Source organism: Ctenopharyngodon idella, chromosome 4, assembly GCF_019924925.1.
Source record: "Ctenopharyngodon idella isolate HZGC_01 chromosome 4, HZGC01, whole genome shotgun sequence".
Lineage (NCBI taxonomy): Eukaryota > Metazoa > Chordata > Actinopteri > Cypriniformes > Xenocyprididae > Ctenopharyngodon > Ctenopharyngodon idella.
In genome coordinates, this window is record NC_067223.1 from 14390488 (window position 1) to 14404937 (window position 14450).

General features: G+C 38.4%; 1 protein-coding gene across 1 annotated transcript in view; it reads left to right on the forward strand.

Moving 5' to 3' along the window:
- The window catches only part of ahcyl2b (adenosylhomocysteinase like 2b), a 39843-nt gene that overhangs the window by 16059 nt on the left and 9334 nt on the right, over positions 1–14450 (forward strand). Inside the window, exons 2-10 of the mRNA XM_051890098.1 lie at positions 8750–8858; positions 9131–9274; positions 9672–9772; positions 11609–11711; positions 11806–11900; positions 11973–12079; positions 12928–13044; positions 13659–13722; positions 14241–14329. Coding sequence (XP_051746058.1) covers positions 8750–8858; positions 9131–9274; positions 9672–9772; positions 11609–11711; positions 11806–11900; positions 11973–12079; positions 12928–13044; positions 13659–13722; positions 14241–14329 — 929 coding nt within the window. The remainder of the gene's footprint in view (positions 1–8749; positions 8859–9130; positions 9275–9671; positions 9773–11608; positions 11712–11805; positions 11901–11972; positions 12080–12927; positions 13045–13658; positions 13723–14240; positions 14330–14450) is intronic.

Consider the following 14450-nt stretch of genomic DNA (forward strand, 5'->3'; position numbering starts at 1 on the left):
TCCCCAACCTGGAGGTTTAAATCAGAGATGCTGAAGTATATAATGTTGACAAAATAATGCATTTGGCAGACACTTATCAAAAGTGATTTTAATTACATTCAGATACACATCTTTCAGTTCATGCATGTTATGTTATTGCATTATATTGTTACATTTTTTTTTCAGTTCATGCATGTTCTATTATGTTCTATTTTGTTATAAGGAGTTATATTGTTCAGGCTGCAGCACTCGACAAAACACAGGACAAAAAAAAATGACTTGTGAATCTCTGTACGCACATCTTTCCACAGAGAACAAATTTAATGATTCTCTAGAGATGTTCAGGACCACAGGCTGACGTTGCTGCCGCCCTGTAATGAAAAGCTCAGGGGGTGAGAAGGAAAAAAAGATTTTTTTTTTTTTCCTCCGGAAAGCTATAACTCAATGCCCTCTTCTGCAGAAAAAGCTTTCAATCAATTTTCGATTTTTGACACTCAAGTGACTCCATTATTGTGTGCTCAGGAGCGAAGTATGTCTGGGTGGCTATAAATATGGTACATTTTTTTTGCTGTTTGGCCTAGTCAGAGCATTACAGTTTTTGTATGGTTCGTCAGTTGTCTTTTGGAGGAAATGTTTATGTTATCCTGTACAATTATTCTCCACTCAGACCTCAAGTCTATCTTACATCGATTCTGACATCCCTGGTGATAAACGTCCTTGTTCCGTACTGTGATTATGTAAGAATGTGTGTGCATGTGCAACCTTTTGTCCCGGAGTGAATTCTAGACTATCATATCTCATGAAATTTCCATTACAAGTGTCCTTGTTTATTGTCTCTGAGCTCGGCATGACGATAGGAGACTTTTGAACCATTGCTTGCTGGAGTTTGCACCTCTACCCTGCAGAGAGTTCTGTGTTCAAAATCTAGAAGATCTACTACACTAACTGTATAATTAATGTAGGCCTAAACTCTTATTCTCCTCTGCATACCTCTGCCTGTAACAATACAGTCTATGTTGCGAAGTAAATGAAAGCATTACAAAATTCTTATTTTGAGTGTGCCACCATTATGCCAATGCAATTACCAACTTGTACCAAAGCAGTCTAAATAAACAATTCTCCTGGCACCCCAGCCATGGCTTTCATCATTGTGACTGGAATCTAAAAGGGTCACTGCAGGGTCATGGATGAGCCGGCTTCTGTTTTTGGCTCCTTTTCTGCTCCAACACTTATTTAGGACTGGAACTGAAGATGTAAGCCATCGCTGCATGTCGATTTGCATTCATTATTTAGTTTTTATTTGCTTCAAAATTAGCACACATCTATAATGTATGGAGCAGTAAGATAACACGGATGTTGGGGAGACAATTTTACCATGAGTGTTTGGTATCTGCTACATGCTGTTTTACTTTGTGATGCATAGTAATATGGAAGGAAACTCTCAAAGAAATCAGAACAGAAGTGGTTGAAAGTGGACAAAAAATACGGATTAAAACACCAGGTTTAAATGGGAATGTGTCTAACCTCGTCTACTTGTGATCTGATCGACCAAAACGCATCTTAATACCAGGTGTAAACATGGCCTTAGTCAAAAGTCTTTTTAGTTTCTAGTATATAAGTCTTTTTTTGTAATGTTTGCATTTCTTATGATGGATGCTTAATGTTGTCTTGGCAGGCAACTCACTGGGGTTTTGAACAGAGCCACAGTCTAATGGTTATCCTCAAGTAACAGTAGAAAAGTGATTCAGCATTTCAACAAACGAGCGATGAAGTAATCAGCTCCCTGCAGCACGGCTGTTTGCGTTCATTGCGGAAGCTCTCACCGTGAAAAACAGGCTAGAGCTGGACTATGAACACTTGGACATCCGTTCACAGGAAACATGACCGTTTTCCCCCGCTCTGATCTTTAATCATCAGCTCTCAGCTGTGTCACTGAAATGTACCGTTAACGTGATGCGAATGTCTCTCTTTTTCCTCTAGTTCTTTCTCTCTTTCTTACATAAGTGATCTCTTTTCATGGAAGTGCTGCTCATGTGGCCTGAATCTCTCCTCCGGTAACATACGGCCTTTGTGTCATTCTCAGAAATGGGGCTTTTTGCCTCCTGTTTAATACATAAATCCATTCATGTTACCTCGAAAAGATTAAAATACCTCTTTTACTTTTGGCAGAATGTTCAGCATCATTTTAAAAGAGGACATAATGGCACAGAATGCTTTGTTTCAGAATGATTATCCTAGTGTCTTTTTGTTTGGATGATGAGCTTTTCCTATTGCATAAATTTTGCTTTTCTTAGATATCCATGAAACCCAAGGACTTTACATTTCATTTTGTTCTCTAAATAAACTAGCTGCCTTTACAGTGATCTTAGATGGTGTAGACATTGTCTAATTAGGAACAAGCATAATGCAAAACCACAGATCATTTACTGAATTTGTACACCTGCAATTTCTTAAGCAGAACTGTGTCTGCTAAGACGGCGGTATAATGCAAAACAAGTTGTGACATGTGGTGCTGCACCAAGCATTAACATAAACCAAAGCATCTTCTATGGATGCCTTTTCTTTCAGGCCAACTACATAACTAATTTTGTTAGGTTAGTTAACATTGAGATGTTTATAGCAAGCTGCTTGAATAACATCACATTTGGTTTAATGCCACAAATACTTAAGTTTGTACAACAGGACCGCATATTTGCAACACTTTGACCAAGCATTTGCATCTGTATTTGCGTACTTGTAGTATGTTTCTGGACTTAAAGTAATGTACAGTATGGACATTTACATTTATGGATTTGGTATACACTTTTATCCGAAGCAACTTAAAGGTACACTATGTAAAAAAACTGCATGAATTTTGCAGAAGAACATTGTTTTGGTTGTGCTTTGGCTCTGCGTGACTGTATGGATGAATATGGTTGTCCTACTGCTCATAAAACATTCACTACTAGGCTTAAGAGATATGACCAGTTTCGATGAAAGGATCTCAAGCTGACTAGCTAATTACGTTACTGTAGCTAAACTCATTAATAGACGCAGTACTTCCTTGAAAATAAATTCCAGCACAGCGCTACAACAACCATAATGAAATAGAATAAATAATGCTTTGCTTTACAATAAACTGATATGGCAAATTATCTGTTCAATAAAATTCTTTTCTCACCTTTTTGAGTAATAAAAAAAGTCTATCTCCGTGTCGCTTTTACAACATTTCAAATCCCTCAGTTCTCGCCATCTCCGAAAAGCCAAGCCAATGTTGATTCTTGTTTTATTACGAGCTCTGTTGTGTTCTTTTTTTTTTTTTTTTTTCTTTTTTCTTTCGCCGTTTATTTAAAACGGATGATTCCCCGTTGGTTGGAGATTTAGCGGCTCCATGTCAGCCTTTCTCGCTCGTTGTGACAACTAACCTATGCCAGATGCGTGTCAAAGTAGCCAGAGCAACTTTCCTCTATTTAAGGATATGATGAGACACACACGAGCGAGTGACATATATACGCAATTTCCAGCGAAAACCATCCCGCTAGGTCTAAAATATGAACACTTATAATAGGGTTACCATAGTGAATCAGACAAAAATATGTTTTGGAAGAAGGATTGATGTATGGACTCGTTTGAATTTAGTTTATTTTGAACACAAAAAAAGATACATAGTTTACCATTAAATTGCATTCAAGTACACATTTTATCACTTCTTGCTTTCCCTGGGAATCGAACCCCTGACTTTGACATTGCTAGTGTCAAATGCTACTGTTTGAGCTTCATTAAGTCTTTTAAGTGTATTTAAGCCATTCTGTTGTGCACCTTTTTTCATCGCCGGAGTGCACCAACCCACAAAAGACTGATGATTGTTCTCAAATATTTGACTTTCTAAACTCCCTAGATAAAGCAATGTGTGATCCAGGTCTGTGGGAAAGGTATGAAGTCATACTGGGAAGATGTTTTCAAACCACACTTGTAATACTTGCAGTTCACAAAGAAAGAGTGAGGCAAGTGTCATGAGGACATTTTCCTGCAGAATCATACTGTATGGAGCAGACATTTTCAGTTTATAATTGGAGCATCCATTGTCCACCTGAACTAAATGATTTTTATTTCTATAAAAAAAACAAAATGACAGTCTGCTCTGGTGGGAAAGTAATGTCTATTGCCTCCGTTTTCATGAGTGGACCATCATAAAACATCTATCAGCAATTTGTCTGCTTTACAATGTTGAAGTGTTTGTAAAGTCTTGGCAAATTTTATTTGTTAGAGGCCGACAGTTGATAATCAACAAGCTAAACGTTCGTCCATGACGCTGATGTTAGCCATAAAGGTGAGGTTAAAGAACTCAAAGCATTCCAGAGTAATTGTCCCTCCAGTACATCCAATCTGTCCCCTCCTGGTCATATATTTTGTGACCAGGAAAACACAAAGAGCCCTTTGTCAAGGCCAGTGGTGGCGGTGTATGAGTGTATGTGTCCTTGGCATATTCCTTTATCTTGAGCATTAGATGCAGTAATCGCCTCCTAAACCACCACCCCTAAAATCCTCCACAAACACACACACATGCACATTTTGCCAACTCTGACCAGAATTGTTCCAGCCTCTAAACAATTAACAATTAAAAGAGAGATGCACAAAAAAAAAAAAAAAACCCAAAGGGAAACAGTCTAGCATTGTGCTACAAACGCCATGGAATCAGTTCAGACCGGCCACGTGTAAAGCTGGTATAAAAGTCCACTTCCTTTGTGCCAGCCTCTTCCCTTTTAGCACTCTTTCTTTCTGTTGCTCTTCACTTCCCTCACTGCCATGCTGAAGAAAAAGAAGGATGGCGAGATCTCCGAGCACTCAGTTAAGAAGGTAAGAGGGGAGAAAGTGAGGGTGGTCTTCAGGCTTTCCTGGGGGCTGTAAGCTTAACCTTCTGGAATGAAAAACGTCCCGAGCCATCTGTGTGCTCAGCTTGGATTAGCAGGGGAGCAGAGTGTGTCCTCTGTCGAAGAAAGCAACAGGGGGTCCAACACAATCTCTTCTCAGCATTGTTGACCCGTTAGACTTTCCGGTGCAAATGCAAGTTCAGACCGCTTTCAAACCTGGCTCATTTGTTTTAGAACATGGTGCGTTTTCTCTCTTAGTTCGGTTTGTTTAGACCAGGGGTGTCCAATCCTGCTACTGGAGGGCCACTTTCCTGCTGCACTTACCTCCAACACACCTGCCTCAAAGTTTCTTCTGATCCTGAAGACTAGGGCTGCCCTCTAATAGTCGACTAAATGTTAATTGACTAGAAGAGGCTTAGTCAACCAAAATTTTATTAGTCGGTTAGTCGCAGAAAAAAAACTCAAAGTCACTCAGTCCGTGAGGGACAGATTGTTTATGGCGGGTCCTTGTGGTATATACAGTATGCCGGGCAGGAAATTCAAACGTTCGCCTATCATTCATCGACCTCAAATATGGCTTATTATTTGAAACATGTAAGTAGTAGCAACTTTACATGGCTGCTTAATGCTAACCTAGATAAATGTGCGCTATTATATATCCAAGTGTTCGTACGAAGTGTGGAAGGTAGCTAAAGCATATAGCGCATCACACAACATGGAGGCGCCGGTGCGATCACTTGAATTTTTTTTTTTTTTTTTAGCTTAAAATATTTGTCATACAGATAAGAGTAATACATCGTTCTAAACTATAAAAGGTTCTACTTTTATTTGTGTACACTCACAATAACAACAAAACGTTGTGCTTTTGTAAAATAAACAAGACAGACAGGATGCGCTTTCTGCTGTCTGTCTCCCTGAATAGCAGCGCGTCACATAAATGAACCGAAACTCAGCGTATAGGCTACTTGCCTCATAGACATGAGAAATATATCTATAGAAAGCTTGAAACATCTACTTTTAAACAAACCAATTCAAATAAAAAACAAATACTCTCTGATTATGTAATTCATATCAAAGGTGTGTTTTTAATTAATTTAATATAAACATGCGATTAGTTGACTAATAACTTAAATGAACGACTACTAGTCAACTAGAAAAATCTTTTGTCTGGGGCAGCCCTACTAAAGACCTTGATTAGCTGATTCAGGTGTTTAATTGCGACTGTGTTTACGAGAATACTCACAGAGACTTGCATTTTGACATAATTTTGCGTGTACTTGTCCGTTCAAGCACAAACAGACGCAGAAGAGAATGGAATTCAGTGTTCACGTGCTGTGTGCGCACAGGAAACAGCGCTCGAGTTCCAAATTGAGTTGTCTTTCGTGTTTTGTTGCACTTGAATGGTTTAAAATCGCTTGAATGTTTAAACTGACAGGACACGTGCAAACAATAAACTTTCGCTCTATGATGATTAAACTTTGCAATTCATCCATCCATGATGCCTGACCCGTATGGATCAACTATACTTGACATCGCACATCCAGCGATTTGACTATCACGGATGCACACATCACAGTATCAATGCTAAAACGATATGTCCTGCAGCCCTAGGCTAGAACTAAATTTTGGTATAAGATGACCCTCCAAGAGTAGGTTTGGACACCACTGGTTTAGACGTAATGAATACGGCAATCAAACTCGCTTCTGTGCCAAAATAATCGGTCCAAGATTGCCTGAACGAGCTGGTCCTGGCCCAATTGAAAAGGAACTCAGAATGGTTCGGTTGTGGTGAGAAAGCAATCTGACTCAATAAACCGAGGTGTATCATAATTCATAATGGAAAATGTGTTGCGTAAAAAGCAGCAGTGTCTGATCCTCTGGGTGAGCACATTACGTATTGCAGTTTAAAACCAAAGAGCACCTCTTCATCTTCGAAACTTCATCTTTGCAAGACTGCTGCCCTGACAAAGCAGTCATTCCCACTCTAGCTGATAAATTATATACATGTATTTTATTAGCTAAGTCCCTGTTTCTGAACAAAGCAAACAATCTACAGGTCTGAAAATGGCCCCAGTATCTTCAATAGCATAGTTTATGGTTAAATATAGATCCTGGTATTAATTTACCCAATTTTTGTGTGTGTACCAACTGTATTGGTATTGTGCTGTCTTTTGTGGAATGTTCCAATTCATATGTGATGCTCATCAAGTTTTGGAGCAGAGGTGTGGTTTTAGATGCGTGTACAATGGAAATGTGATTATGCGGAAATGTATTATTTCTCACTGAACCTGAGCTTTTTCTTATCAGATGCTTTTCCTGTGAGTATGTGTTTTAAACATTCCAGTACAGTCCTTCAGCCCTTTGTGCCAAGCGATAAGAGAGAAACAGGTGCCAAATTGAAGTTCACAGAGTCTGTGGGTGTTTGTTTCACTGTAGCGCTTTTGTTGCAAAACCACTGCGAGTGACAATTGCATTGAAGTGCTTTTGGGCACAACGATGTGTTTGTGTGAATCAAGGTCTGTGAGTCAGTCAAAGCCTTACACTCATCTGCATAACTGTGTTTTACTCATGGTCTAAAAGCCAGCCATCCATCCATCCATCCTGGAAACGGCACTTCCTATAGCTTCAACCTAAAGCCTGAAGATTAATCACTGCGATCACTCAGTACATGGTTGATTAAACACCGATATGGCATGGGGTTATGTAATAGTCATGCTTTTAAAAATCTCTTGATGGAGCGGGGGGATTTGAGGCTTACTGTTGAGTCAGATAATAAAGTCAACATGAGATGACTGCACCACGCCGTAATCCTCTCACGGTTCCTCTCTGCAGGCGACAGCTGCCGGGCCATTAATAGTAGCGCAGTTTACCGACACGTCTACGATGAGCTCTCAATGGTTTCCACTACCTTTCCAGACTTTCAGTGAGAGTAGCTTAGTGGTGGCTGACTACACTCATAAAGGATGCTGATGTAGTTGTCGAGGTTATGATAATGTAATTATTACAAATAACCTGCCTAACTGTGGGGGGGGGAAAGAAAGTACCAACCTGGCAGGTCAAATTGTGTTAAAGATTAGGATGGGCTCTTGATTTAAAAGATTTACTTCTCGCTTTCCGAGTAAAGGCTAATTCCCTGTATTCTGCTTAAAATGTGAATTGTAGCATTGTTTACATACAACATTGACACTTCCTGTGGTAATAGGCACACTGTTAAGCATTATCACAGAGTATTACAGCTCAGAAAACAGTTCAAAGATCAACTGGGGGTGAAATCCAACCTCAGCAAGTTGTTCTTGTTGTTTAAGTATATATACACACCATTTTTTTATTTAGCAAGGATGCTTTAAATTGTTCTAAAGTGACATTAAAGACAACAATATTCTGCAGCACAACTGTTTTCAACATTGATATAATTGTTTCTTGAGCAGCAAATCAGCATATTAGAATGGTTTCTGAAGGAAATATTCTTGTTTTTACTAAATGTTTGATCAAATAAATGCAGCCTTGTTGAGTAAAATATCTCTGAAGTATATTTCCATTCATATTTACTTTTTTTTAGCACATCAGGGTGACTAGGATCATGAAATTGTCCAACCATGACTTCCTGTTTCAAAGGAATATAAATATGAGGAAACACAAAGGCCAAATTCCCTTAATCATCCATCTCAATGAATATAGCTCTGATGTGCAGCAAGAGATTGTTGAGCAAAAGGATAAACAATGCAGATTTATACAGCCGTCTTTGATCATATTTACAAGGGGTGCCAATAATTTTGGCCATGATTGTATGCGGGTGTATGGTTTTTTTTTTTTTTTTTGTTTGTTTGTTTTTTTTTCTTCTTTGTTGAACAATTCAGTAGCTTTTACATATCTCACTCTGAACTTTTCTCTCTCCTGCCCTCCTCCCTTTTTTATGACAGATCCAGTTCGCAGACCAGAAGCAGGAGTTCAACAAACGTCCCACCAAGATTGGCCGCAGGTCTTTGTCTCGCTCCATCTCACAGTCTTCTACAGACAGTTACAGCTCAGGTATGGCATTGTACAAGCACCAAAACACACTGTACACTCACATGCACATGCTCTGTTAAACCTCACTCAGGTGGGCTACTTTACATAAAATGTGTTTTTACCATACGTCAAGGGTTGAATGTAGTGAGTTATGTGAACAAAGACTTTCCTGTGTAGGTTCTGGCAGGGCTCTTTAGGAGGATTACACTGATAAAGCAGAGTACAGTTTAGGAGGGGAAGTGAAATCTACATTCCTTTTACATACTTTTTTTCTTTATTATTCTGTTTTTCAGCCGCCTCCTACACTGACAGCTCTGACGACGAGACATCTCCCCGCGACAAGCAGCAGAAGAACTCCAAGGGCAATGGAGACTTCTGCATCAAGAACATCAAACAGGCCGACTTCGGACGCAGGGAGATCGAGATCGCCGAGCAAGGTGAGATGGTCCCTGTGTGCTTTGATATTTAGCATGTGCCGACAAGCTATAACTGTTTTTACGAGCATGACAGCTGATTGCGTAATGCCGTTGTCTTCAGGCCTGTCAACATATTAAGCCATTGGTATTTGTTTATGTGTGAAGTCAAAGTGCGTGTTGTGTGAGATCAAGTGAAGCATGTTTTGATGTTCTTCCTGTGATACTGGAAGGCCATATGTTCACAGCAGGGCACCCCCTTCGGCCCCTGTAACCACATGGCCAAATACTCCATTGTGCACTCACACACAGCCTGTTTTCGAGGTTTAAAACTCTTTCTAGATAATCAAGGATGTTAGCATGTTTATTTTAATGTTATAGGCATGTGTTAATGATTTATGTGTGTATTTTTGTGCAATAGAGATGCCTGCTCTCATGGCTTTGAGGAAGAGAGCTCAGGGAGAGAAGCCATTGGCTGGAGCCAAAATTGTGGGTTGCACCCACATCACTGCGCAGACTGCTGTGAGTGTCTGTACACACACACACACGATAATACACCATATACTTGAAAACCTCATGTTGACTTAATTTGTTCTTAAATTAAACTAATTAAATTTTATTGCACTATAATTCCAACACCCTAATCCTACCTCTAACACCTTTTAGGACATTATTTGCCCCATTTAGCAACCTTTTTACTGTCTATACAGGTACATTTTTAAAGGTATTACTTTATTTATGAGGATGTTTTCAAAAATAATGCTCATTTTTTGACAGCAAACTGGCATCTATATTTCATAGGACCCGTTTTATTTTTTCCCAAATTTTGTTTTTTTTTCTTTTATTTTCTGGATGTGTAACTTGATACAAATGTATCAAAAAACGGTGGTAATTTTGTTGGAAAACAAAGTGCCCAAATTGTTAAAATTATAACATGGAGGGGGAAAAAAGTTTTAAAAGTTTTATTATTGTTATGAAGTACAGTCTACTGTACAATAGTAATATGTTTCTGTCCTAATTTCTTTAAAGGGGTCATGACATTAGAAATCAAATGTGAGCGGTGCGTCAAAAGCAAATTCAGTTTACAGATGCATGTTCAAATAGAAGAGTTAAAGAACGTTCGCTTTGATGCGTTCAGTTTAAACAGCTCATTTGCGTCTCTGTATAGACTTCAAAAGGATCCCAGCGTCAGAAACAAGTGGATGGTTTATTTTAATGGTGTCCTGGATCGCGTCAGAGGATTGTTTGTTCAGCGTATATTGTTTTGTAAATGCTGCACAGTATAATGGAGAGTTTGCAAAGAAACTTTTGTTGAATGATGAAGCAGCTGACTTTATTGAATCTGACAGCAGCTGCATCACAAACCGTTAGTAAATGCTTTCATAATGCTTTGTCTGTAAATGACGGTTTTATATGGATAATGTTTTCAAAACACTTACTCACCTGCAATAGCGAATGGGTGCTGATACTGTTTCCTATGCAGTGACGTTAGCCAATCATAACAGTGGCCGTTTGAGGGTCAGAATGAGGGTTAAAAATAATCAAGTTTTTAACATTATAAGTGACTAGGGTTGCAAATTCCGTGAATTTTCAAAGATGGAAACGTTCAATGGGAATTAATGGGAATTAACGGGAATTAAAGGGAACAAACTGTAAATTTGCAAAATTGCAGGATAGCCTATAACAGGGAACTTAAATGTAGTTGAAATCTTGCGGTAAAATCTTGGTTAAAACAACCAGATTTAATGCAAATTCAGTTGAATTTCTACCCTGCACATTCCTCAACCTAAAAAATGACAAAAGCTGACATGATGTCAGTGAATCACGTTAGGTCACTGTTTTGGCTGAGGCTCACTCGCGTCACTATGTAGTGTGTGCAAGCACAAGCAATAAGTTGCGGGCGACAGTTCATTTAATGGCCACCGGTGTTGCTAAAAACAAGGGTTTCTGAATTCTCTGTATTCTCCCTTTAAAATAACATTTATATACACTACCATTCAAAAGTTTGGGTGCTATAGAATTTTTTTAAAGAACTTTGAAAGAAAAAAATCCTGGAAAAAATTACACTAATCTAGTAATTCTGTGTACATTTGCGATCAGCGCAAGTATAATGTGCTATTCCCAAAATTCCCCAGCTTAACTTCCCATGGAAAGTTTCCAGAAATTTTCCGAAAATTTTACACCCCTTTGCAACCCTATATCTGACTATCTGACATTCTACGTTATATTGTATATTTCTTTTTTCTAGTTTCTGTCTGTGTTTTCCACATCACAGAAATCATAGGTCCCTAATTTCAGCAATTCATTGTCGTGTGTGTGTGTGTGTGTGTGTGTGTGTGTGTGTGTGTGTGTTTGTAGGTGCTGATGGAGACTCTCTCTGCTCTGGGCGCTCAGTGCCGGTGGGCCGCCTGTAACATCTACTCGACTCAAAACGAGGTAGCAGCCGCTCTGGCTGAGGGAGGTAAATCTTTCTTCTTTTTTATTCTTATTTCCTTTATATTATTCTCTTATATACTTTTCTGTACTGTTTAACTCCTGTGTGTCATGCCTGGCAGGTTTCTCAGTGTTTGCCTGGAAGGGTGAATCAGAGGATGATTTCTGGTGGTGTATCGATCGCTGTGTTAACGTGGAGGGTTGGCAGCCCAACATGGTAACTGAACTATATACACTAGACTATGAAACATTATGACTGTTCAGTGTCTCAACAGCTTATCCCTTGTAGATTTTAGATGATGGAGGGGATTTGACCCACTGGATCTATAAGAAATATCCCAACATGTTCAAAAAGATCAAAGGCATCGTAGAGGAGAGCGTGACTGGAGTTCACAGGTGATTACGTTTATGAAAAGACTTTAAATACATTAAAATAGTTACATTTTTGGCATTTGATGTAGACTAAGTCAAAACTTTAGACTTCAAGTGTAATATATAATGAATAATGTGGGGACCTCAATTGTATTTCCATATCAAATACTAATGTCTCCATCTAGTGGCAAGAAGTGGAACTTGCAAATGTGATGTTAATTGAAGTATATTATTTCAGAGAGGCAAGAAATTAAAAACATCAAAAATATCATGATTCCAAATTTGGAAGAAAAGTCTGGAATAAATATATTTTTAATGTTTTTTGAAAGAAGGCTTTTAAGCTCACCAAAGCTGCATTCATTTAATGAAAAACAAAATTGTAATATTGCGGAATATTATTACAATTTAAAATAACTGTTTTATATTTAAATATATTTTAAAATACCTGTGATTAAAGCTGAATTTTTGTCATCTATTATTCCAGTCTTCAGTGTCACATGATCCTTCAGAAATCATTCTAATATTCTGATTTGCTGCTTAATTAATATTATTATTAGTGATCAGATATTAACAATTGTTCTTATTATTGTCAGTGGTAAATGCTTTATATCAGGGTGGAAACATGATACTTTTTTCAGGATTCTTTGATCCTAACTATATTAAAATAAAATAAAAAACTCATTTTACGTCGTAATAATATTTCTTAATATTACTCTTTTTACTGTTGTTTTTCGTCAAATAAAAAAAAAAAAGCCTTGTTGAGCATAAGAGACCTTATATAATTATATATTGTGATTATCATCATTGATCCTTCAGAAATTATTTGTTGTGTTTTCTGCTAAACTTTTCTCATATTAATTTGTTTTTCCCAGGCTATACCAGCTGTCAAAAGCTGGCAAGTTGTGTGTTCCTGCGATGAATGTTAACGATTCCGTGACCAAGCAGAAATTTGACAACCTGTACTGCTGCCGGGAGTCTATCTTGGATGGGTATGTCACTTAAGGCTTAGTCTTAGGTTTAGGAAAAGTCTCACTCAAAGTAGTTTTCCCAATCAATATGGTTAAAGAAGAGCTATTATGCCTTGATTATATTTTCAACTTTCTTTAGTGTAATGTTATTTGAGCATGAAAAAGGTCTACAAATTCCAAAGCACAAAGTCCCTCCAGTGGGAGTTATTCTCTATATCAGTATTTCTGAACTCCCTGAAACGCCTCCATTGTAGTCTTCAGTTTTCTTCCAGGAATGAACACGTCACAGTATCCCTCATTTAAATAATTCCCGCCCAAACCATATGTAAAATATAGGGGCGGGGCCTGGTTGAGTTAGTTAGTAGTGTGTTGAAACTCATGGTTGTGGTAAGGGGCGTGACATTTCACAAACACGCCGGCCAAACGGAACATTTGCGCTTTTCAGGAGGAGGGGCTTCATAGAGACAGAAACTAAGCAGAGTGTTAACATTTAAGCAAGAAAACCTATTCTAGTAAAACCCAAAAACAAAATCAGGACTTTGTAAAAGGGCATAATAGGTCCTCTTTAGTAGACTAAATGTTCAGAGTATAGTGCTGTATGGTTTTACTGAGCATGTTTGTGTTTTGTGTTCAAGTCTAAAGAGAACCACAGATGTGATGTTTGGAGGGAAGCAGGTGGTGGTTTGTGGATATGGAGAGGTGAGATCATTAAACAGCAATTGTTTCCAGCTAATAACTGTTTCCTATGAGAACCTCTGGAGAGCTGCATTCAGAACGTCAGGATGTTCATGGCATTATATGTAAAAGAATTTGTTTATTCCAGTGACTGGTATCTGACATGTCCAGCCCTGCAAAATCTATAAATTGATTTTCAAATTTTAAATTAAAAAGGCAATTTGTCCACAAAGTTAAGCCCCAACCATTTTAAAACCATTCTGCAGTTCTGTCTGCATATTCTGTATTTTCTGTCAATCATTTTTGGTGACCACACCTCCACTGCGTTGCTGCACTACCAGATATGGCCACTAGAGGGCAATACCTCTAAATGTGTTACTTTTGAATTCTAATGGGAAAGTCAACCTGATTGCTTGATACAAATGTTTTTCCAGGAGCAACAAAGGATGTTCATTATATCCTGTTTGTGTCAATCACATTGGGTCCATGTGTGCTTCATATAAATTTTCTTTGAACCTTTTTGTCTTTGTGTTTGTAATAAGGTGGGGAAAGGCTGCTGTGCCGCTCTCAAAGCAATGGGCTCCATCGTCTACGTCACTGAGATTGACCCCATCTGTGCCCTACAGGCCTGGTGAGTCTGATCAGCAGTGATGCCCTTTACTGGATGCCATTGAATTACACTTAATGTCATTCCAATATGTTAATTTGAGCTGTGAATGGCTCTCCAGGACTGTTTTCAACATTTTTGCACA